We start from the raw sequence: 23,913 nt of genomic DNA, 5'->3' as shown, positions 1-23,913 counted from the left end.
TGGCAGATGAAGATGATTGATTATATGGGATTGGCAGAAATCACCGGCAGAATCCGAGACCATTGAAAAGAGTCGGCGGAAGAGGACTGGAGGAAATTTAAAGACTATTTACAGAAATATTGCAAAATTAAGGAATGTTAGAATGATGTTTGACAGAAATTAAGTGGTTACCAGCTGTAATGCGAAGGTTGAGTAATAAGCTAAAATAAGTTACATTAAGTTATAATAAGGATTTGCGGAATTAAGAATTTGAATTGGAATACAAAGGGGGGAGGTGAGAGGAGGTCTGGGATATAAGGTAATGGAAATAAGTAACGGGAATTACATTTGTTTTGTTTTGTTTTAACTGTGTATTTTTGTATTTTTGTATTTTTGTTATTTTTGTGCACTTTCTTTTTTTTGTATTAAACTGGAAACTTTAATAAATATCTTTAAAAAAAAAAATCAATTGAAGTTGAAAAGTGTCCCTGGATTCATTGAAAAAAAAATCTGGTAACCTTAACCAATGGTGCGCAAGCCCTTATATAGACTTTTGAAATTGCCTCCCCTGTAGCTCAAGACCACCCCCAAAAACAACATCACAGAAGGAGGTGGTCTACAGCAGAAAACCTGTCTGCCAGGATACCTGATAATGGTCACTGATTGCTCTACTTGGGCAGCCTAGCTGTTCTTTTGTGATGGTAAATACCTAGTTATGACTCCAGGTCACAGGCTCACCCTATTCATACAAAAATACACCCTTAAGACAGGATTTGTGAGCAATTTGCCTCCCTTACTGCAGAGGAATATTTGAGGTCACTGAAGGAGTCAAGATGGCTTCAGGATTTCTCTCCTGTACAACTTCAGACACGTGGTTTATATACTTATGTATGTGTTTACCTTGTACACTTATGAACATTTATTTTATATATATATATAAGACCTTGGAATTCCTATAACAGCCTGTTTAGAACAGCACAGTTGGCTAGAGAATATTAAGAGTACGATAAGCATTGACAATATCCACTGCTGCCAATCCTGGCTCATCGCAGGCGGCAGAAGTAGAATATTTGCATCTGCTCTAAGAGGCAGCCAAGATGGTCTCTGCCTCTTCAGCACTCAGGACTTTGTTTGGAGAAAATAAGTTGATATATTCCTCTGTTCTGCACCCCATTTCTCCCTTCGCCAAAGGGGGTGTGGAGTCATGAACTGCACTGCAATGCTAATAAACGCCATTTATTAAACTCTGACTGGTGTCTGAAAATGGACTGGCCGTCCCGCCAAACTGAATGGGGTACCAAATGCCAGTGTCACCATCGTTTGGGGTTCCTTTTGCAGTCTGCAGAGTCACCCAGAAAGTCTTCCAGAATCTCATTTCTCAGTTCAGCTCACCCACGTGGAAAGAAACACCTCACACACTCCAGCTCTGCTTAAAGGGTTTATTGAAGAATTACAATATCGCAGCTGATAAAAGGACTAGTCGAAGGAAAAGAAGGTGAAACTCTACAGGGAATCAGCCGTTCCTCCTCTCTGCTCTTCAGCCACCTGGGCAGAGTAACAGCCAGACCCATTCTCTCCTTCAGAGCCCGTCTAATAAAGAAGACTGTTGCTAAGGAAACCTGGTTGCTAGGGAAAGAAACTGGGAGGAAAGGGGTTGCTAGGGGCAAAACGATGCACGGATCCTTTCATGTCTCTCTTTAGACCACACTAACCTCAAAGGAATTTCTGGTCTTTCCCCGCATGGTAGAGCAGCAGGAGGCGGCTGGTTCTGCAGAGACCCCAAACAGTCTCCGAAACCTGGCCAGGTGAGGGAAAAACCAGAGCGAGCATCCAGGATCGTTGCTGGCAGACATGAGTCCTCCCCTGGCACCCTAGGGAGCAGCGTGAATCCCTGTTTCCTTCTCGAGGGCCAGCCTAGGCCACCTTGCGGCTGGCAGGCTCCCTTTCGCCATCATCCAGGCCCACCAGCTTCTCCGAAGCCTCCCAGAGCTTGCGGCCGACGGCGGGGTCTCTGGCGAGGGCCGAGGGCAGTGCCAGCCTGCAATCACTGTCAAAGTACTTCCCCGAGATGCCCTCCGCTTCCTCGGACACAGCGCAGTACGTGGTGCTGAAGGAGCCCTGCGTGGGCGACTGGGGAGGAGGCAAAGAAAGAGGGTCAGCCAGCTCCACAACACAGAGCCGTCAAGTTGGAAGGGACCCCTAAAAGTCATCCATCCCAACCCCCTGCGATGCAGGAATCACAGCGGAGGAAACCGCTTGAAAGCCTCCAAGGAGAGATGGGCCACCCATTTCCGAGGGAGTCCCTTCAGTCGGAATCTCCTCTCGTGCCATTTGGAGCCATGGTTTGGGTCCTGCCCTCTGGAGTCGCAAAAAAACAGGTTTTCTCCATCTTCCTTGGGGAAGCCCTTATTTGGAGAGGGCTCTGCACCTTCTCTTCTCCAGGCTAAACACCCCCAGCTTCTGCTTTGTATGCTAAGGGCGGGGGGAGAGGACGCCCTGGGTTAGATGTCCTGCAGCAGGCGTTCTCCACCTGTGGGCCCCCAGATGTTGTTGGACTACAACTCCCATCATCCCTGAGCTCTGGCCTTGCTAGTAGGGGTGATGAGAGTTGTAGTTCAACAACATCTGGGGACCCACAGGTGGAGAAAGGCTGTCCTGCAACAAGAATGGCAGGTGAGAGGCGGGAGAGGGGCATCCATCACACTCAGGGATCCATCTGCGGGCAGGTTGCCCTCCCTCCCTCATCTCACCCCAGGGCAACAACATGAAGGGAGGGGCAGAACAGATAACGGATAGGAATAAACTGCCTCTGTTGGAAGACGGGATGCAACTCAGCTTGCAGAAGAGGGGTAATTAAAGCTCTGGATTTCCCAGTAGTGATGTATGGAAGTGAGAGCTGGACCATAAAGAAGGCTGATCGCCGAAGAATGGATGCTTTTGAATTCTGGTGCTGGAGGAGACTCCTGAGAGTCCCATGAACTGCAAGAAGATCCAACCTCTCCATTCTGAAGGAAATCAGCCCTGAGTGCTCACTGGAAGGACAGATCCTGAAGCTGAGGCTCCAAGACTTTGGCCACCTCATGAGAAGAGAAGACTCCCTGGAAAAGACCCTGATGTTGGGAAAGATGGAGGGCACAAAGAGAATGGGACAACAGAGGACGAGATGGTTGGACAGTGTTCTCGAAGCGACCAGCATGAGTTTGACCAAACTGCGGGAGGGAGTGGAAGACAGGAGAGCCTGGCGTGCTCTGGTCCAGGGGGTCACGAAGAGGTGGACACAACTAAACGACTAAACAACAGATGGAAGGGCACCCAGAGCTTATTGTCGGACTAGAACCTGGGAGAGACCAGAGTTAAAATCCCCCCTTCACTTGACACTGGCTGACCTTGGGAACTGGCAAAGTCTCTGCCCCCGCTGACTTTTGCACTTCTGGTTTCTTCGGCTTTATTTATTATATTTGTTTTTGCTCTTTTATCCCACCTTTTTCTCCGAGGAGCTGAAGGTGGTGCGCACGGTTCTTCTCCCCCTCCTCATTCAATCCCCACAACAACCCTGTGGGGTAGGCTAGACCCTAAGGCTCTGGGAGGCAGCGACTGGCTGCCCCCAAGGACCAGCCTCCGTCCCATCTCACCTTGAGGAAGAGGATGCCCACAAGATGGAAGAGGAGGCGAACCCACCAGCTGAAGTTCTGCATGATCTCCGTGTGGACGATTCCTGGGCTCAGAGCATTGACAGTCACTCCTGCAAGGGAAGCGGGTCCTCAGTCACCGAGTGCCAGGGCAGGGGGCACGCAGCGCCCAGCTCTGCCACCCCTGGCTGGCAGCAGGGCAGATCTCTGACTGGATCATTACAGAGTGAGAGATCTTGAGCAGGGGGCAACCAGCCTGGGTCCGTGTGCAAGAAAAGTCCATCATTAGAGCAATCCAGAAATGTGAACATTTTGGGGCCCCACCCTCCCACGATACATGGCCCAAGCGTGCTGGTGTGATCCACCTTAGAACACGAGAAGAGCCTGCTGGATCTGGCCGAGGGGGGGCCCATCTACACCAGCCTCCCGTTCTCTCAGTGACCATTCAGTTGCCCCAAAGAGAAGTAATCATACGTTTCCGAGCACAACTCAATGTGTTGGTGCTGACCTTGAAAGCCCTAAACGGCCTCGGTCCAGTATATCTGAAGGAGCGTCTCCACCCCCATCATTCTGCCCGGACACTGAGGTCCAGCTCCGAGGGCCTTCTGGTGGTTCCCTCATTGCGAGAAGCAGAGGTTACAGGGAACCAGACAGAGGGCCTTCTCGGTGGTGGCACCCGCCCTGTGGAACCCCCTCCCATCAGATGTCAAGGAAATAAGCAACTATTTTACTTTTAAAAGACAACTGAAGGCAGCCCTGTTTAGGGAAGCTTTTAATGTTTAATGTTTAATGTTTAATAGGTTATTGTATTTTAGTGTTTTGTTGGAAACCACCCAGAGTGGATTTCCAGAGAGGAAATCCAGCCAGATGGGTGGGGTGGTATTATTATTATTATTATTATTAAAATAAATAAATAAATAAATAAATAAATACCAATTATCATTATCATTATATAATTTATTATTTATACCCCGCCCATCCGGCTGGGTTTCCCCAGCCAGTCTGGGCAGCTCCTAACAGATTAAATACAGAATAAAACATCAGACATTAAAAGCTTCCCTAGGCAGGGCTGCCTTCAGATGTCTTCTAAAAGTCAGATAGCTGCTTATTTCCTTGACATCTGATGGAGGGTGTTCTACAGGGCGGGCGCCACCACCAAGAAGGCCCTCTGCCTGGTTCCCTGTAGCTTCTCGCAGGGAGGGAACCGCCAGAAGGCCCTCGGTGCTGGACCTCAGTGTCCGGGCAGAACGATGGGGGTGGAGACGCTCCTTCAGGTATACTGGGCTGAGGCCGTTTAGGGCTTTCAAGGTCAGCACCAACACTTTGAATTGTGCTTGGGAGTCCACAACCCCCCACCCTCGCGGCGTTTTCCAGCAACTGGGGTTCAGAGGCATTTCGGCTTCCAAGTGTGGAGGCTGAGCAGAGCCCCCCTGGCTAGCAACCCTCAAGAGCCCCCTCCTCCTCCAAGAATTTGTCCAATCCTCTTTTGAAACCACCCAGGTTGGTGGCGATCCCTGCCTCTTGTGGCAGGGAGTTCCAGAGTTCAACTCTGTGCTGCATGAAGGACTTTCATCTGTTCCAGATCTTCCAGCATTCAGCTTCGTTGGACGGCCACGAGTTTCTAGTGTGAAGGGAGAGGGAGGGAAAACTTTTCTCTGTCTTCCCAGCCCGTTGGCAGCAGGTAGTGGGGAGGAGAATCCTATCCCACTCACACCTAGAAAGGGGATCGTGGTCCGGGGGCAAAGGGGCGCGTCTGCAACAAAATCTGGGCTTCCATGTCTAGGTGGGCCCCCCAAGAGTAGCTCCATGCGCAACCAGCAGTGGCTTCAGGCTCTGAGTCACAGGGGAGCTTTGCTGAGCGCTGCCCCAAACTTTTAATGCTAGCTTCCTCTCCATGGTTTTTGCTTTTGTAAAAAAAATGTGATGGGGTGATATTTCACAAGAGCAGACCAGAAATAAAAATTGAATTAAAAATGTTTTCCCAAACATATCCCACAATGCAAAGTGATGTTGATGGGATGCTGGAGCTGGAGGGGGGGGGTCCTGCCACTGTTTTGTGACTGGCAAGAGGGGGGGGGGGGTGTCTGCCACTCTGAGCTCCTTGGAACTGGCCCAAGTCCTTCATGGCCAACCAATCCCAGCAGAAAGCGCAGCTCAAAGTCAGCACTGACCAGTGGGGAAATGGGTCATAGTTGCGCCATGTGATTGACACCTGGACGGGACCACCCACCTGTCTGGGTGGTCTGCCAAGGTCAGGCTGGATGCCAGTTGCCCACCTTGAAGTAATTGTGGGGTGGGATGGGGGGCCTTGAAGTCCTTAAAGCTATCAATGGCTCTACCTCCTCAGTTGGAAGCCGCAATGCTCTGCGTCCCAGTTGCTGGAAACAGCAAGAGGGGAGAGTGTTGTGTTCGAATCCTGATTGCAGGTTTCCCATCCTGGGCACCTGCTTGGCCACTGTGAGAGCAGGAGGCTGGACTGGATGGGCACTGGGCCTGATCCAGCAGCCAGACTCTTCTGATGTTCTTACTCAGAAGGTAGCAGGCTCTCCTTCCTTGGGTGCTTCCAAACAAGGTTTGGGGGGGCATCTCAGAGATGCATTGCAGGGGGTTGGACTAGATCAGGCACCCCCCACCTTCAGCCCTCCAGATGTTTTGGACTACAATTCCCATCATCCCTGACCACTGGTCCTGTTAGCTAGGGATCATGGGAGTTGTAGGCCAAAACTGTTAGTTTCTGTTCTTCTCGCTGTGCAGCTGCGCGGAGTCACAGGACACTGTTTACATTCCAGAGACAGTCCAGACTCTTGGAGTCTCACGGGTAGGAGATGGGATGTGACGTTAGTGTGGTTCCCTGATTCCTTTGTTCCTTTGTTCAGTTGCTCTCTGCTTTCATAGAGAGAGGGCGTCTTTTCTGTTCTGCGTAGTTTAGAAATAAAACTCTTTAAAATGTAGCCATAAATCTCATCACTTCTGCATGCTGTTTTAATGCTCTGCTGGGAGGACGTGCCTTGGAGCCTCATCAAAGGCTTGAGGTTGTCAGTTAATCATCGGGAGACGACTCTGAAGGCTCGGGAAGAAAATGCGCTTTATCAGCTTGGCTGAGCGGAGATCCCGACATTTTTGGTTATGGGCCCAGATAATGAATGGCAGAAGAACAGAACGCAGCTTATCTTCTCTGCGTGTCAAGAAGGTATCTGGAGGGCCAAAGGTGGGGGATGCTTGGACTCTACCATTTTAGGATTTCCACCCACAGGGCAGCCCCTCAAAGGTAAAGGTAAAGGACCCCTGGATGGTTAAGTCCAGTCAAAGGCAACTATGTGGTGCAGCCCTCATCTCGCTTTCAGGCCGAGGGAGCCGGTGTTTGTCCACAAACAGCTTTCCGGGTCATGTGGCCAGCAGGACTAAACTGTTTTGGCATAACAGAACACAGTGATGGAAACCAGAGCGCATGGAAATGCCCTTTACCTTCCCGCCAGAGCGGTATCTATTTATCTACTTGCACTGGTGTGCTTTCGAACTGCTAGGTTGGCAGGAGCAGGGACCGAGCAATGGGAGCTCACCCCGTTGCAGGGATTCGAACCGCCGACCTTCTGATCGGCAAGCCCTAGGCTCTGTGGTTTAGACCACAGCGCCACCCGCGACCCCTAACCGCGAGAGGGAAGGGCATTGCGCTGACCCGTCCCTTGCAGTCTCCGGGCCAGCTCCACCGTGAAGAGGACGTTCATGAGCTTGGTGCTGTTGTAGGCCTTGTTGAAGTTCTTCGGCTGCTCCTTTCCGCTCAGGAACTGGACGTTCACTTCCCCCGCCTGATGTTTGAAGGAGGAGACGTTGACGATGCGCGAAGGGGCCGAGGCCTTCATGGCGACTGCGGGGTTTGGGGGACACAAAAAGGGGGCACAAAGGGTGACAGGCTGGTAGGTAGAGAAGAATGGCAGATCAAGGTGATGAATTATGCCAAAATAGCTAAAATGACCGGAAGAATCAGAAATCAGGAAGACCACAGTTTTAATAGGGAACAGGGAACATTGATAATTTAACTTTAAAACCACTGTAAACAGTTAAAATCTTTGGTAGGATTGGAATAACACTTGTAGTTTAATGGTGAATTTTGGACGCAATGGAGAGGTAAAAGATTTGGATTATCATAAAAAATGCAGCAGGAAATTATTAATAACAGGACCCACAAAGGAGGGAAATCCAAGAGATTATTGGGAATATTGTTTCTATATTGTATGTTGGATATGGGACTGCAAAAGTTAATCTGAAAAAGCAAATAAATTTATTTTTTTTAAAAAACTTTTTAAAAAGTGTGATGGGCTGAAGCAAAGACCCTCCTCTACCTACCGGGGAATCGGGAGGGATCGGGGCCGGGCTCAGCCCCTGCCCCTGTCCCGCAACACTCACTTCTCTCACTGTCCCCCAGCGGCTGCTTCCCCAAGCAGACCCACTTTCTTAGCGGGGAAGAGTTCCCATAGCTCGGCGGTCAACACCCAAACTTTTTTGCCCCCCCAACTTGATTCCATAAACTGATCCCCAGCAAGCCCTTCTCCACCTACAAAAAATAATTATTATTAACATCATCTGAAAATCTGTTTTAGCGTTTTAATTGTTTGCTGTTGTAATTTCTCCTCGATTTTCTTGCGTCCTCTTTTCCTAAGCCACTGCTTTTCTTCTTTTTAGAATCAAGCGGGGAATAGTTTTTATTAAATAAATAAATAGCTTGGAAGAGCGCTTGGCACGACCCAATTTTATTGATAACGCAATAAAATTCAAAACATGAACCAATTAATTCCATGCTTATTTGAAATCCAATGAAATCTGCTCTGTTTAATTAATTTAAGAAAACGGAGGCACTTGATCCAGCAATGCCAGTTTTTTCAAAGCCTTTACACCTTTGGCAACCCCCTAGGGAGAACCCCATCCCTCCAGGAGACGATATCCCTGCCCCACTTTGGGAACCACTGCTCTCGATGCCTCCTAAATCCCCACAGATAACCCTGGGGGTCAAGCTATGGGGCTGGGAGGGGGAAGAGATGCGTGGCCTTACCTAGAAGCAAGTTGGTGAGCAGGAAGTGGCCCAGGTAGTTGGTGGCAAATATCAGGCTCAGTCCCTCGGGGGTGACCGTGCACGGCAAACCTGGAGGGAGAGAGAAGATGGGGAGCAGACTGACAGACAGACAGCCCACCTGCCCAGGTGGCAAGCGGGGCTGGGGCTGACACCCTCCAGCCCAAGGTCTTCCTTCCACTCCCTGAAATGGGCATAAGTGAGGTCCTTGCCAAAAGTCTCCCCTGGGGCAGACACCAAGGAAAGGCACCAGCAGAGAGAGAGAGGCAGTGTGGTGCAATGCTTAGAGTTGGGCTAGGACCGGGGAGGCCGGAGTTTGCATCTCCACCATTTGACCATGAAGCTCCCTGGGTGATCTTGGGGGCCAGACACGACCTCTCAGGGTTATTGTTGTGGGGATGACATGAGGAGGGGGAGAACCAGGGCCGGATTTAGGTTTGATAAGTCCCTAAGCTACTGAAAATAATGGGGCTCTTTATATGTCCAGCTGTCCTTTGTCAGCAATAAATTGTCGCTGTTTTTTGTGTTGAATATACAGTGGTACCTCGGGTTAAGAACTTAATTCATCCCAGAGGTCTGTTCTTAACCTGAAACTGTTCTTAACCTGAAGCACCACTTTAGCTAATGGGGCCTCCCGCTGCTGCCACACGATTTCTGTTCTCATCCTGAAGCAAATTTCTTAACCTGAGGTACTATTTCTGGGTTAGCAGAGTCTGTAACCTGAAGCATATGTAACCTGAAGCGTATGTAACCCGAGGTACCACTGTATGCTAAATGGCAGGGGTCAGTAACCTTTTTCAGCAGGGGGCCGGTCCACTGTCCCTCAGAACTTGTGGGGGGCCGGACTATATTTTGGAAAAAAATATATGAACGAATTCCTATGCCCCACAAATAACCCAGAGATGCATTTTAAACAAAATCACGCATTCTACTCATGTAAAAACATGCTGATTCCCAGACTGTCTGCAGGCCGGATTGAGAAGGTGATTGGTCCGGATCCGGCCCACGGGCCTTAGGTTGCCTACCCCTGATATATGGTAATTTATGGACCTAATTGGTCCATACACGAAACAAAACAAAACAACTGTTGCTGTCTGTAGGTTTTATTTTATTTGTTTTTTATCTTATATTTTTGGAAATGTACATCCAAGTGTTATTTCCTTTAATTTGAGGGGGGGGGCTCAGGAGAGTGGGGCCCTAAGCTATAGCTTGTTTAGCTTATGCGTAAATCCGGCCCTGGAGAAGGAGGGATGCTGCCTGGAGCTCCTCGGAGAAGGAGGCGAGAAGGGAAAGGAAACAGCAACACCGGGAGAGACCTGCTGCTGCTGCTGCTGCTGCTGGATCAAGCCAGGCGGGGTCCGGGAGCCCAGCGAACCTCTTTTGAATCAATTTTATAATGAATGATTTTAGAGTGTTGTGTTGTACTGTTGTACTGTTTTTATTGTTGTTAGCCGCCCTGAGCCCGGCTTCAGCTGGGGAGGGCGGGATATAAATAAAATTTATTATTATTATTATTATTATTATTATTATTATTATTCGCAGTGGCTTTAACAGGGGTCACCGCATGAGTCTTTTGGGCAGCACCTGAAAGAGCAGAGAGTGGATCTCCGCAGAAGCCAGCTTTGGTGCTCCAGAGAATCCACCCTCTTGTCTTTCCGGCGCAGCAAGACGCTCTTCGCGGTTGTTTGGTGCCGTGCCGAGGGATGCTCCGCGGAGGATGACAGGTGAGGCGCGCAGGGGACAGCTGTCCTCTCGGGCTTGTACCAGAGGGCTGCTTGGCCACACTTGCCTTGGCGGACCAGCCCTAAGAAGAGGAGGAGCCTCAGGCGGCAAGGAGATCCCAACAGGAGACTCAATGTCAGAGCGGCAAATTAAATTTTGCGAATATATTGAACTAGCCAAGATGACAGCGTCAGTTAGAATGCAATCAAAACAAAAATTAAGAAAGGAATAGAAATGGGTTGAAGAATATATTGCACAAAATTACTTCAATAGAAATTTCTGGATAAGTACTGATTGAGTTCATTAAGCTAACAGGCAATAATTTTAAGATAGAGGATTGCTAAATGTGATGAAGAATTATGAACACAATGTTAAAGTTTTAAGGTAGCCAGAAGGATATCATGCATGTGGGTGAAGGAAGTCACATGGGTATTTGGGGAAACGGTGAGTTGGGTATAGGGCTAGATGTGGGGAATCCGTATGTATAATAATATAATATGTGTTATGTATAGTGCTGAAATTGTACGGTAACTAACATGTAATATATATATAATAGGAGATCCCAAGAGGTGCCTTTGCTTAGGGGCTGGGGCGCCCTGCTGCGCTGTGGGTGCCTCCCGGGTTTCCAGAATCGGGGCCAATAAGAACACTTTGGTGCAGGCAGCACAGTTCTAGAGGCTCTGTGGCTTCCTAGAGGCCCCCTGGAGAGGGTCCGCAGGCGAGCAGGGGCCCGATCCAGCGCCTGGTGGCTCCTTCCGCCGCCGCCCGCCCAGCCCTGCCCCTTACCTGTGGTCCCGGCGTTGTTGACCAGGATGTGCAGCTGCCCCTCTTCCTCCAGGAACTGCCGGGCGAAGTTCCTCACCGACGCCATGGAGCTGGTGTCCAGGATGCGCAGGTGGACGTCGGGGTTCCCCGTGGCCCTGCGGATCTCCTCCACGGCTGCCGCCCCTCTCTCTCGGCTGCGGCAGGCCAGGATGGTCCGCGCATTCCTGCGCGCCAGCTCCAGAGCCACGCACTTGCCAATTCCTGCAGCAGAGCCGGGGGGGGGGCGAGTCAAGGACCAGGACCCGCCTCGTGGGTGGCTCTCCCCCTGGCCCTGACTTGCTTCCCTGACCCAGCTGGCAGCAGCAGGAGCAACCAGACCCGCCCTTCTGCCCAGATCCTGCTCACCTGCCCCAGGGGAGTGGGGGTTCCCTGGGAAAGCCCCCAGGGGTCGGTGGGTCTGGCTGTCAGCCAGAAGGTCGGTGGACGGCTATGGGCAGGATTCTGGCATTGCGGGGGCTGGACTAGACAGAGGACCCTCGGAGTCCGAAGGCATCAGCCGCGGGCCAGCTCTTGCCACACCCCCCCAGAGCCATTATTTCAGGGGGGCGGGAGGAAGGAGGGCGCACGCAGCAATCCACGCAGGGCTAAATCAGAAGAGGCTGCTGGATCCGGCCAAAGGGAAGCCATCCAGTGCTGCGTCCAGTTCTCACCCTGGCCAACCAGGTGCCTATTATGGGAAACCTGTAAATAGGATTGGAGCAGCAGAGCCCCCTCCCCTCCTGGGGTCTCCAGCAACCAATACGGTACTCAGAAGCTCTGCTCCCTTCAGCAGCCCTCGATAGCCTTCTCTTCCTCCTCCAGGCATTTTATTTTATTTTATTATTATTATTATTTTACATAACTATTTATTTATTTAAACTTTTTCATTTATTTAATTTTGTTTGTTTGTTTGAAATAATTTTAATTTGGTTTTACTTGTATTACAAGTATAACATTATAACAATACGAACACCCATCTTTACAGATTCCTCCGAATCTCTGGACTTCCCACTTTCCCCTTCTCCCTGGGTCTGCCAGGCATTTTAAAGCCTTCTAGGCGGGGGGTCAGGCAGGCTGCCTCCTGCTGCGAGAGCGAGTTACGTACATCGTTGGATCTGTCCTGCTGCAACATTCCCTCTCTCTTTCGCACACACACAATTGCACAATGCAAGAACCTCAACTAGATCATACCCGACAGGGGTCCCTCCAGCTTCTGCGTCAGTTAATCCTGAAGTCCCACATGCACGGTGTTATAATAATACTGCATTAGGGTGCGCGTACTTTAAGTGCCAAGGAAAATGCATGTCCATGCAGACATAACCCACAAGTTCAGAACCACTAAGAAACATCCGAAACACGCAACAACTGTGTGTCGAGATTTCCACATTGCGGGCGCTTGGACTATATGAAACTCGGGGGTCCCAATTTTATGATTAATGACCCTCTAGAATCTCGAGCTGAGTTTCCTGTCTTGCAGGAGGTTGGAATAAATGATTCTTGGCAGTTCTGCAATTCTAGGATTCTGTTTCCCGAAGCGTTCAATGCCCCCTTAATCCCTTTGCGCAGCCCCGATAAGCAGGTAGGATCTACCAGGTTGGGGGTCTGGGTCTGGGTCTGGGTCACATCTTGCGGACTCACCACTGTTGGCTCCAGTGACCACGGCGGTTTTGCCACGCAGGTCCACGGGACAAGCCGCAGGTCTCCAGGCTGCCCTCCTTGCCCAGAGCACCACGGACAGGACCAGGGTGCAAGGCACCCAGAGAGGGTGCCAGCAGAGGGCGAGCAGCTCCATGGGGGCCCCGCGCGTCTCCCAGAGACAGAGCAAGTTCTGCCGCCCGGCAGCCGTTCCCTGCAGCTACTCTTCCCCGGGGCGCTCCGGCCAGGCGCTCCGCTCCGTCGCCTGCAAAGAAAGGCAGTTGCCAAGGTGTGCCAGCTCTGCTATTCCGGGGCAGAGTTCTGGTTTAATAAGCAGCCAGCTTTTCCACTGGGCAGGGAGCCAGCAGCGGGTGGGTGCGGGCGTTGGGTTACATTGGGAAATCCAGCCAGATAGGTGGGGTATAAATAATAAATATTATTATTATTATTATTATTATTATTAGGTGTTACCTTAGGACAGAAAAGGGAACGGAGAGCTTCCCCCGTCAGCGAAAATTCCCCTTTCCCCACAAAGCTCGGTATTAATATCCTTGGCAACACTGCGGCAACAAGAAGTGTTTTCGGCATTGCTCTAGTTTCGAAAATTTTAGTGAAATAATATAGTCTTTAATTGCGGGTACTCCTTGAGCCTCTGGGAGGTTCAGTTATAGGTTTCTCTATCTTATCTACCTTTTATATTCGCGTGGTGTCCTTCATCAAAAGATCTCAGAGCAATGCGCAATATCGAAACAAAAAATGAGAGCGCAACATGCATAACGAAAGGAACACAATGCAATCACCCCCCGCCCGCAAACACGTTTTGAACGACACGTATCTTGCAAACCATGTGCACCACGTGCCACTTGCCCTCTCTTTTCTCTCGACGCCACCTCCGCCTCCCTGTCTGTGTTGTTTAGTCGTTTAGTCGTGTCCGCCTCTTCGTGACCCCCTGGACCAGAGCACGCCAGGCCCTCCTGTCTTCCACTGCCTCCCTCATGCTGGTCGCTTCGAGAACACTGTCCCACCATCTTGTCCTCTGTCGTCCCCTTCTCCTTGCGCCCTCCATCTTTCCCAACATCAGGATCTTTTCCAGGGAGTCTTCTCTTCTCCTGAGGCTTCGCTGGGCATCGGGAACCAATGCCCAATTTTCACCCGTTTTGAGCCCGGGTTGTTAATGCTCAGGAAGTATTTATTTTCGCATAGAGGTGGGGCGGGCCAGATCAGCGCCCCCCAACCCATGCAGGAGTAGCATTTTGAGAAACAGCCTTTTGAGAGAAGGCAGAGGACTTCAGCATCACTCGACTTTTCTTTTTAAGAAAAGTCTTTTTTCTCTTTCTTTCTTTCTTTCTTTCTTTCTTTCAAAAGTCTATCTTTTTAAATAGAGGAATGTGTGTTTGCACATGGTGGGGGCTTGGTGGAGCTGGAGTGGAGTCAAACAGCATCCAGAAATTTTATATACAACAAGAAGTGTTTTCGCAGTGGCGTAGGGTGGGGGGTGCAGGGGGGGCCGGCCGCACCGGGCGCAACATCTGGGGTTAGGGCAAATCCACGGGTTAGGGGGCGCAAATCCACGGGTTAGGGGGCGCAAATTACTTGCCTTGCCCCGGGTGCTGACAACCCACGCTACGCCACTGTGTTTTCGGCATTGCTCTAGTTTCGAAAATTTTAGTGAAATAATATAGTCTTTAATTGCGGGTACTCCTTGAGCCTCTGGGAGGTTCAGTTATAGGTTTCTCTATCTTATCTACCTTTTATATTCGCGTGGTGTCCTTCATCAAAAGATCGCAGAGTAGTGCGCAAAATCGAAACAAAAAATGAGAGCGCAACATGCATAACGAAAGGAACACAATGCAATCACCCCCCGCCCGCAAACACGTATTTTTTTTTTGTAATATCTTTTTATTAGATTTCAGATAAGACATCACAAAACAGAACAAAAAAGAGTAAATTCAAAGAAAAAAGTAACAATACATATAATACAAAAAGAGAAAAAGAAAGAAAAAAAAAAGAGGTAGAAAAAGATAAAAAAGTAAATATGAGACAAAACAAAACTAAAATACACATAGGCTGACTTCCTTCCCTGCTGACTTCAGGTTTCTTAATTTAAGAACTTCATTTTCCACAACTGGTGTTGGTAACTGGTTAATACATCGTAAGATATTAAATCAGACCTGCTATAGTTGGTAGGTTTTTACAATTTCCTTCAATATAGACCATAAATTTATTCCATTCAGAAATTAACTTTGTATTTTTTTTTATTTCTCATTTTTTGCGTCATTTTGGCCATTTCGACGAATTCAAATAATTTTGTTTGCCAATCCCTCACCGTTGGTATTTTTGTACTTTTCCAATTTTGTGCGATTAGCATTCTGGCCGCTGCAGTTGAGTATTGAAATAAAGTTTTATCTTCTTTCCTAATTTCATCTCCGATAATACCTAGTAAGAAGGCCTCTGGTTTTTTAGGAAATGTGTATTTAAATATTTTTTTTAACTCATTATAAATCAGATTCCAGAAGTTCTTCACCTCCTCACATGCCCACCACATATGTATGAAGTTGTTGTTGTTGTTTAGTCGTTTAGTCGTGTCCGACTCTTCGTGACCCCATGGACCAGAGAACGCCAGGCACTCCTGTCTTCCACTGCCCCCCGCAGCTTGGTCAGACTCATGCTGGTAACCTCGAATACACTATCCAACCATCTCGTCCTCTGTCGCCCCCTTCTCCTTGTGCCCTCCATCTTTCCCAACATCAGGGTCTTCTCCAGGGAGTCTTCTCTTCTCATGAGGTGGCCAAAGTATTGGAGCCTCAGCTTCACAATCTGTCCTTCCAGTGAGCACTCAGGGCTGATTTCCTTCAGAATGGAGAGGTTTGATCTTCTTGCAGTCCATGGGACTCTCAAGAGTCTCCTCCAGCACCATAATTCAAAAGCATCAATTCTTCGGCGATCAGCCTTCTTTATGGTCCAGCTCTCACTTCCATACATCACTACTGGGAAAACCATAGCTTTAACTATACGGACCTTTGTTGGCAAGGTGATGTCTCTACTTCTCAAGATGCTGTCTAGGCCTGTCATTGCCCTTCTCCCAAGAAGCAGGCGTCTTTTAATTTCGTGGCTGCTGTCACCATCTGCAGTGATCATGGAGCCCAAGAAAGTAAAATCTCTCACTGCCTCCATTTCTTCCCCTTCTATTTGCCAGGAGGTGATGGGACCAGTAGCCATGATCTTCGTTTTTTTGATGTTGAGCTTCAGACCATATTTTGCACTCTCCTCTTTCACCCTCAATAAAAGGTTCTTTAATTCCTCCTCACTTTCTGCCATCAAGGTTGTGTCATCTGCATATCTGAGGTTGTTGATATTTCTTCCGGCAATCTTAATTCCGGCTAGGGATTCATCCAGCCCAGCCTTTCGCATGATGAATTCTGCATATAAGTTAAATAAGCAGGGAGACAAAATGCAGCCTTGTCGTACTCCTTTCCCAATTGTGAACCAGTCAGTTGTTCCATATCCAGTTCTAACTGTAGCTTCTTGTCCCACATAGAGATTTCTCAGGAGACAGATGAGGTGATCAGGCACTCCCATTTCTTTAAGAACTTGCCATAGTTTGCCATGGTCGACACAGTCAAAGGCTTTTGCATAGTCAATGAAGCAGAAGTAAATGTCTTTCTGGAACTCTCTAGCTTTCTCCATAATCCAGCGCATGTTTGCAATTTGGTCTCTGGTTCCTCTGCCTCTTCTAAATCCAGCTTGCACTTCTGGGAGTTCTCGGTCCACATACTGCTTGAGCCTTCCTTGTAGAATTTTAAGCATAACCTTGCTAGCGTGAGAAATTAGTGCAATTGTGCGATAGTTGGAGCATTCTTTGGCACTGCCCTTCTTTGGGATTGGGATGTAGACTGATCTTCTCCAATCTTCTGGCCACTGCTGAGTTTTCCAAACTTGCTGGCATATTGAGTGTAGCACCTTAACAGCATCATCTTTTAAAATTTTAAATAGTTCAGCTGGAATACCATCACTTCCACTGGCCTTGTTATTTGCAGTGCTTTCTAAGGCCCATTTGACTTCACTCTCCAGGATGTCTGGCTCAAGGTCAGCAACCCCACTACCTGGGGTATATGAGACATCCGTTTCTTTCTGGTATAATTCCTCTGTGTATTCTTGCCACCTCTTCTTGATGTCTTCTGCTTCTGTTAGGTCCTTTCCACTTTTGTCCTTTATTATGGAAATCTTTGTACGAAATGTTCCTTTCATATCTCCAATTTTCTTGAACAGATCTCTGGTTCTTCCCATTCTATTGCTTTCCTCTATTTCTTTGCATTGCTTGTTTAAGAAGGTCTTCTTGTCTCTCCTTGCTATTCTTTGGAAATCTGCATTCAATTTCCTGTATGTTTCACGATCTCCCTTGCATTTTGCTTGCCTTCTCTCCCCCGCTATTTGTAAGGCCTCATTGGACAGCCACTTTGCTTTCTTGCATTTCCTTTTCATTGGGATGGTTTTCGTTGCTGCTTCCTGTATAATGTTACGAGCTTCCATCCATAGTTCTTCAGGCACTCTGTCCACCAAATCTAAATCCTTAAACCTGTTCCTCACTTCCACTGTGTATTCATAAGGGATTTGACTTAGATTGTATCTTACCGGCCCAGTGGTTTTTCCTACTTGCTTCAGTTTAAGCTTGAATTTTGCTATAAGAAGCTGATGATCTGAGCCACAGTCAGCTCCAGGTCTTGTTTTTGCTGACTGTATAGAGCTTCTCCATCTTTGGCTGCAGAGAATATAATCAATCTGATTTCGATGCTGCCCATCTGGTGATGTCCATGTGTAGAGTCGTCTCTTGTGTTGTTGGAAAAGCGTGTTTGTGATGACCAGCTTGTTCTCTTGACAGAACTCTATTAGCCTTTGCCCTGCTTCGTTTTGATCTCCAAGGCCAAACTTGCCAGTTGTTCCTTTTATCTCTTGACTCCCTACTTTAGCATTCCAATCCCCTATAATAAGAAGAACATCCTTCTTTGGTGTCACTTCTATAAGGTGTTGTAAGTCTTCATAGAATTGGTCAATTTCAGTTTCTTCAGCACCAGTAGTTGGTGCATAAACTTGGATTACTGTGATGTTAAAAGGTCTGCCTTGGATTCGTATCGAGATCATTCTATCATTTTTGAGATTGCATCCCAGTACAGCTTTTGCCACTCTTTTGTTGACTATGAGGGCCACTCCATTTCTTTTACGGTTTTCTTTACAGCATTGGACTTTCCTTTCGCTTCCAGGCATATCCGCAACTGAGCGTCCTTTCGGCTTTGGCCCAGCCGCTTCATCAGCTCTGGATCTACTTGTACTTGCCCTCCGCTCTTCCCCAGTAGCATGTTGGACGCCTTCCGACCTGAGGGGCTCATCTTCCAGCGTCATAACTTTTATATGCCTGTTGTCTTTGTCCATGGAGTTTTCTTGGCAGGGATACTGGAGTGGCTTGCCGGTTCCTCCTCCAGGTGGATCACGTTTGGTCAAAACTCTCCACTATGACCTGTTCATCTTGGGTGCCCTGCTCGGCATAGTTCATAGCTTCTCTGAGTTCTTCAAGCCCCTTCGCCACGGCAAGGCAGTGATCCATGAAGGGGATGTATGAAGTTACCTTCCTTTAATTTACATTTCCAGCAGGTCTTGTTACTAGTGTTATACATCTTGTTTAGTTTTACTGGTGTTATATACCACCTGTATATCATATTCTCTAAGTTTTCTCTAATTGCAACGCATGCCGTAAATTTCATTCCTTCATTCCATAATTTTGACCATTTTTCGTATTCTATGTTATGCCCCAGGTCTATTGCCCATTTCACCATAACCTCCTTAATTTCTTCGTCTTTTGTATCCCATTCTAGTAAGATGTCATACATTTTGGATAGTAACTTAGTTTTACTTTCAATTATTTCAATCTGGAATTTGGATTTCTTTTCATTCATTCCTACTTTTTTGTCTTCTGTCCATATTGCGTTTATTTGATGATATTGTAACCAGCCTGTTAATTTTCCTTTCAGGTCTTCATACGGTCTCAGTTTCCAGCTGCCTTCAGATCTTATCAATAAATCTTCATATGTCAATCTCTGTTCTTCCATATTTGCTTTCTTAATTATTAGGATGTCTGTTGGGGACAGCCACCAAGGTGTTTTCCACTCTAGCAATTTTTTATTTTTTCCCCAGACCTCATACAAGGGTCCCCTAACGATGTGGCTAGAGAACCCTTTATGAACCTTCTCTTTGTTTGACCATAAATAGGCGTGCCAGCCGAACCTGTTGTTAGATCCCTCCAGATCTAATAAGTCGGTATTTTCTAGGGTTATCCAGTCTTTGACCCAGCATAGGCAGGCCGCTTCATAATATAGTCTCAAGTTTGGAACTGCGAAGCCCCCTCTCTCCTTTCGGTCTGTGAGTAGTTTGTATCTGATCCTCGGTCTTCTCCCCTGCCATATGAATCTTGAGAGGGTTCTCTGCCAATCTTTAAATATTTTAAGCCCTCGGATTACCGGAATATTTTAAAACAGGAACAACATTTTTGGAAGAACATTCATTTTTAATGCCTCCATCCTTCCCATCCACGAGAGTTTAATTCTATTCCAGATATCTAAGTCTTTTTTGATTTCCTTCCACATTGTCAAATAATTTTGTATTAAATTTATATTTTTTGGTGTGAGCCATATTCCCAAGTACTTTATTTTTTTTGTGACCTTGATTCCAGATTGTCTCTCTAAACTCTCATTTTCAACTTTTCTCAGATTTTTTGTCATCATTTTTGTCTTTAATTTGTTCAGTTTAAAACCGGAAAGCTTACCGTACTCCTCTAATGTCTCTAGCGCTTTGCTTATACTTTCTTGCGGCTCTTCCAAGGATAGCATCAGGTCATCTGCATAGGCTTTTAATTTGTATTCCTTTATTCCTACTTTGATCCCTTGAATCTCTGGTATTGATCTTATTTTATTCAATAACACTTCTAATGCCATAATAAATAAGAGCGGGGATAGAGGGCAACCCTGCCTTGTTCCCTTTTCGATTTTAAAAGTGTTTGTGAGGTTATTGTTTATAATCAATTTGGCCGATTGAGTTGAGTATATTGCCTCTAATCCTTTCATAAACTCGCCCTCTATCCCTGCCTTCTCCATAGATTTAAGTAGGAAGACCCAAGAAACGTTATCGAACGCCTTTTCCGCATCTATAAAGATCAAAGCCGCCGGTACATCATTATTAATTTCCAAATGTTCAATTATATTTAAAATATGTCTTACATTATCTTTCAGATACCTGTTTGGGAGGAATCCTGCCTGGTCTTTATGGATTAAATTTACTAAACACTTTTTCAATCTACTTGCCATGATATCTGCGTAAATTTTGTAATCATTATTTAATAAGGATATCGGCCTATAATTTTTTATATTCAGTTTATCTGTGTCCGGTTTTGGAATTAAAGTGATATGGGCTTCTCTCCTAGACTCTGGTATTCTTCCTCCTCTTAAAATGTTGTTCATTGTATCGCAAAGCGCCGGTATTAATTGGTTCTCCAAAACTTTATAGTATTTGGCAGATAGACCATCCGGTCCCGGGGCTTTCCCGGATTTCATTCTTTTTATCGCATTCTGGATTTCTTCTGATGTTATAGGTTTGTTTAGGTAAGCTCTTTCTTCTTCTGTCACAGTCTTACTTCTATAGTTCGTTAGGTATTTTTCTATTTGATTCAGATCTTCCTCTCCTTTCTTATATAACTTCTCGTAAAATTTAAGAAAGGTATTTTGTATTCTTTTGGGGTCTTCTATCAGTTCTTCCTCTATCTTTATTTTATTTATCACATTTTGTTTTTGTCTTCTTCTCAATTGCCATGCTAGTAATTTTCCGATTTTGTTCGCTGATTCAAAATATCTTTGCCTCATTAACTTAAGTTTCCATTCAATTTCTTGGTTTGTTAACATAGAATATTGTGTTTGTAATATTTTTATTGTTTGTATGTTTTGTTCGTCTTTCGGGTTTTCTGTTAGTTTTTTCTCACACTCTCTTAGCTGTCTAAGAATTTCTTCCTTCTTTTGCTGTCTTATTTTCTTCTTATAGATGTTTTGTTGAATGAAGAAACCTCTTAGGACAGCCTTGCTAGCATCCCAGACTACTTCTATGTTTGTGTCTGCATTGAGATTCAGATCAAAATAGTCTTTCAAAGTTGTTTTAGCTTTTTCAATAACTTCTTCACTATCTAATAGACTTTCGTTCAACCTCCATCTGAAGCTCCCCTGTACTGTACCTTTTATTTCCAATATTATCGAATTGTGGTCGGAGAGGGTTCTCGGTTGAATTTCACATTTTGTAGATCTTAAAGTTAGGTCCCTCGAGATCCAGATTTGGTCTATTCTGCCCCAGCTTTTGTGTACTTCTGAGAAAAAGGTAAACTGCTTTTCTGTTGGATGCTTATGTCTCCAGATGTCTATCAAATCCATATTTTCTTCGAGTTCATCGAATGATTTTGGGAGCTTCCCCTGATTTCGTTTCTTCTTTTCTGTTTGTCTGTCAATTTCTGGAGTCGGCACTGCATTAAAGTCTCCCAATAATATCGTCCTGTTGCTTTCTAATTCTAATAAAACTTGTTCTAATTTCTTGAAAAATTCTGGTTTATTTGAATTTGGGGTATATATATTTATCACATTTATTTTTTCCCCCTGGAAACTAATTTGCACCCCCAATATTCTTCCTTCCTCATCTTTGTAAATCAGTTTAGGCTCCCATTTTTCATTGACATATGTTACTACTCCTCTTTTTTTCTCAGCCGTGGAATTTATAAATTCTGTTCCTAATTTCTTGTTTGATAAGATATGCTTGTGTTTTTTAGTCACGAGTCTCTTGTATACAGATTACATCCAATTTTTTCTTTTTCAGAACACTTACGATTTTATTCCTTTTAGTTATTCCTCACTTCATCACCCCTCCCTCCGAATCTCTCCTCAACCTTCCCAAGATCTTTTTCGTATCTACGTAAAAATTTGCTCACTTCCTGACTTTCAGTAATCTTAAATCTTTTTTCCTTGTAGAAGAAGGAAATCCCTTCAGGGAATTCCCATCTATGTTGTATACCATTCTTTCTCAAAATGTTTACTAGCTGTTTGTATCCCTCTCTCTTGCGAAGAAGCCTTATTGGTATTTCTTTAAAAATAATAATTGGTCTGCCTTCAATTACTAATTTCTTTTGGTAGCTTTCTCTTAGAATTGTGTTTCTCATCTCTATCGAGTTGAGAATCACTAGAACATCTCCTGGAACTTTTTTCAGTTTGATTTGTTTAGACCTTATTTTTATTCTAAAGACGTTTTCTATTGTTTGTACAACCTCTTCCTACTTCAAAGTTAGCCACCTCGCCAATTCTTTAATCATTTTACCTTTAATGTCCTCATTGGTTTCTTCGCCTACTCCTCTGAATTTTAGATTTAACTGTTTTTGTTTCATTTCCATCAATGCTAGGTTGTCCAAGACTTGGTCTTGAGTCTTACTCAGTTCTCCAAAATTCTCTTTTAATTTTTCTGCCTCCCTTCTCTGTTCCTTCATCTCTCTTTGTATTTTTTTATTTGAGTCTTCTAAAGTCTTTGATCTAGTCGTTAATTCTTTTATTTTATTTGACAGTTCCCCTGCCACCGCCTCTATCTTCTTATCAATGGAAGCCTGCATCTCTCCTAATTTTTCCTCCATATGTAATTCGTTCTGTTTAAATTCTTCCTTTATTTTCAACCATAATATATCTAAGTCTTTGATTTCCTCTTGTCTTGATAGTTTCCTCTCTAATGGTGTTCCTACTAACTTTTTCCCATTCTTTCCCGTCATCTTTCTGGCCTTTACCCTCTTTGCTCTTACTTTTAATACCGAAATTAATTTCTTAAGTCTTACCCTTAGGAGGGCGCACAATCTTATCTAACTTTGATATTTTAATGTTTCCAAGAGAGATACACTGGCTTTCCCACTGATCAGGTTGACACGATATTATCAGATCACACTTTATCTATAAGTCAACCTTACTTGGTTTAAGGCGATATTATCAGATCACACTTTATCTATAAGTCAACCTTACTTGGTTTAAGGCGTTATTGAGAGATTCAATATCAAGTGTCCCCCACCTTACCGAATCTGGGGTTTTGGCATCAAATAGAAATTTCTTTTGTCACCCGTTTAAACCGGATAACCAAGCATACTCTTAACCTATTAACAATATAGAAGTATGATGTATAATAGGAACAATTTGAGAGGGTTGTTAATCTTATATGCAAATATGAGTGCAGAAGAAGAGAGAAAGAAGAGAAAGAGCAAAATAATAAAGGTGGGGGGTTGGGGGTTGGTAATTATAGGAAAGTCCAATGCCTAGGTTTTGTTTTGTTTTGCAGTTGAGGGTGGCTATTTCATCATCTTTAAGCACGTTCTTCAACCACTTATTTAGCTTAGTCCAGTTTAGTACCTTCTTCAGCCACTTGATTGGCTTAATCCAAATCGGCGGGGTATAAACAATATTTAGTGGTAGTTCAACTGGGTAATGCTCCTGTAAAAAATAAATAGCTGGAAGGAGAAGGGGAGGGTGGAAAGCAAGGAGAAGGGAACAGAAAAAAATTCCCAGATTTTGGGGCTCATATGTGACCCAAAAGAAAAAAGGACCAATATAAAACAAAGGGGAAGAGGAGGTTCCAGCTTAATTCCAGCTTCTTAGCCTTCCAGCCTCCCTACCGGAACATTCCAATCATAAAACTATATAGGTGATAATGTTCAAGGGTCCAGAGTTGTTTATTGTTCATTCAATCAAGGGGAGGGGGTGGAGACTTTGATAGGTCAGATCCAAAAGTTTGCATAATAAATCCAACAGAAAAAAAGACAAAAAAAAAAAAAAGGAAAATAGTTGGTCCTTTATAACAAGATAGAGCAGAGAGGGAAGTGAATAATGTCCAGCTGGCTGTTAATACTGATAAAGTGTACATAGAAATGGGGGTAAATACTGGCGGGCTTATCCAAGTCCTGCGTAGGTTTCTCTTCTGCTGTCGATAAAGGGTAGGAGATGTCAAATTCCAAAACATACAGAGGGGGTCCGGAAT

At 45.7% G+C, this 23,913-nt stretch overlaps 2 protein-coding genes across 3 annotated transcripts in view; one reads left to right on the top strand and one right to left on the bottom strand.

Annotated features, from left to right (window-relative positions):
* WDR54 (WD repeat domain 54) overlaps positions 1-23,913 on the top strand; it is a 307,575-nt gene that overhangs the window by 245,275 nt on the left and 38,387 nt on the right. The gene's annotated exons all lie outside the window — the stretch shown is intronic.
* Positions 1,405-13,116, bottom strand: LOC307224313 (retinol dehydrogenase 11-like). Its single transcript, XM_079991080.1, has 6 exons — positions 12,838-13,116; positions 11,182-11,421; positions 8,656-8,745; positions 7,285-7,473; positions 3,612-3,721; positions 1,405-2,109 (listed from the first exon to the last, which is right to left on the bottom strand). Exons 1-6 carry the CDS (start codon positions 12,989-12,991, stop codon positions 1,894-1,896), a joined length of 999 nt encoding a protein of 332 aa, XP_079847206.1. The 5' UTR covers positions 12,992-13,116; the 3' UTR covers positions 1,405-1,893.

The sequence above is a fragment of the Podarcis cretensis genome (genome assembly GCF_951804945.1).
Source record: "Podarcis cretensis genome assembly, chromosome: 9".
NCBI classification, from domain to species: domain Eukaryota; kingdom Metazoa; phylum Chordata; class Lepidosauria; order Squamata; family Lacertidae; genus Podarcis; species Podarcis cretensis.
Note: the sequence above shows the minus strand (reverse complement) of the source record. Positions and strands in the feature narration are given on the sequence as shown.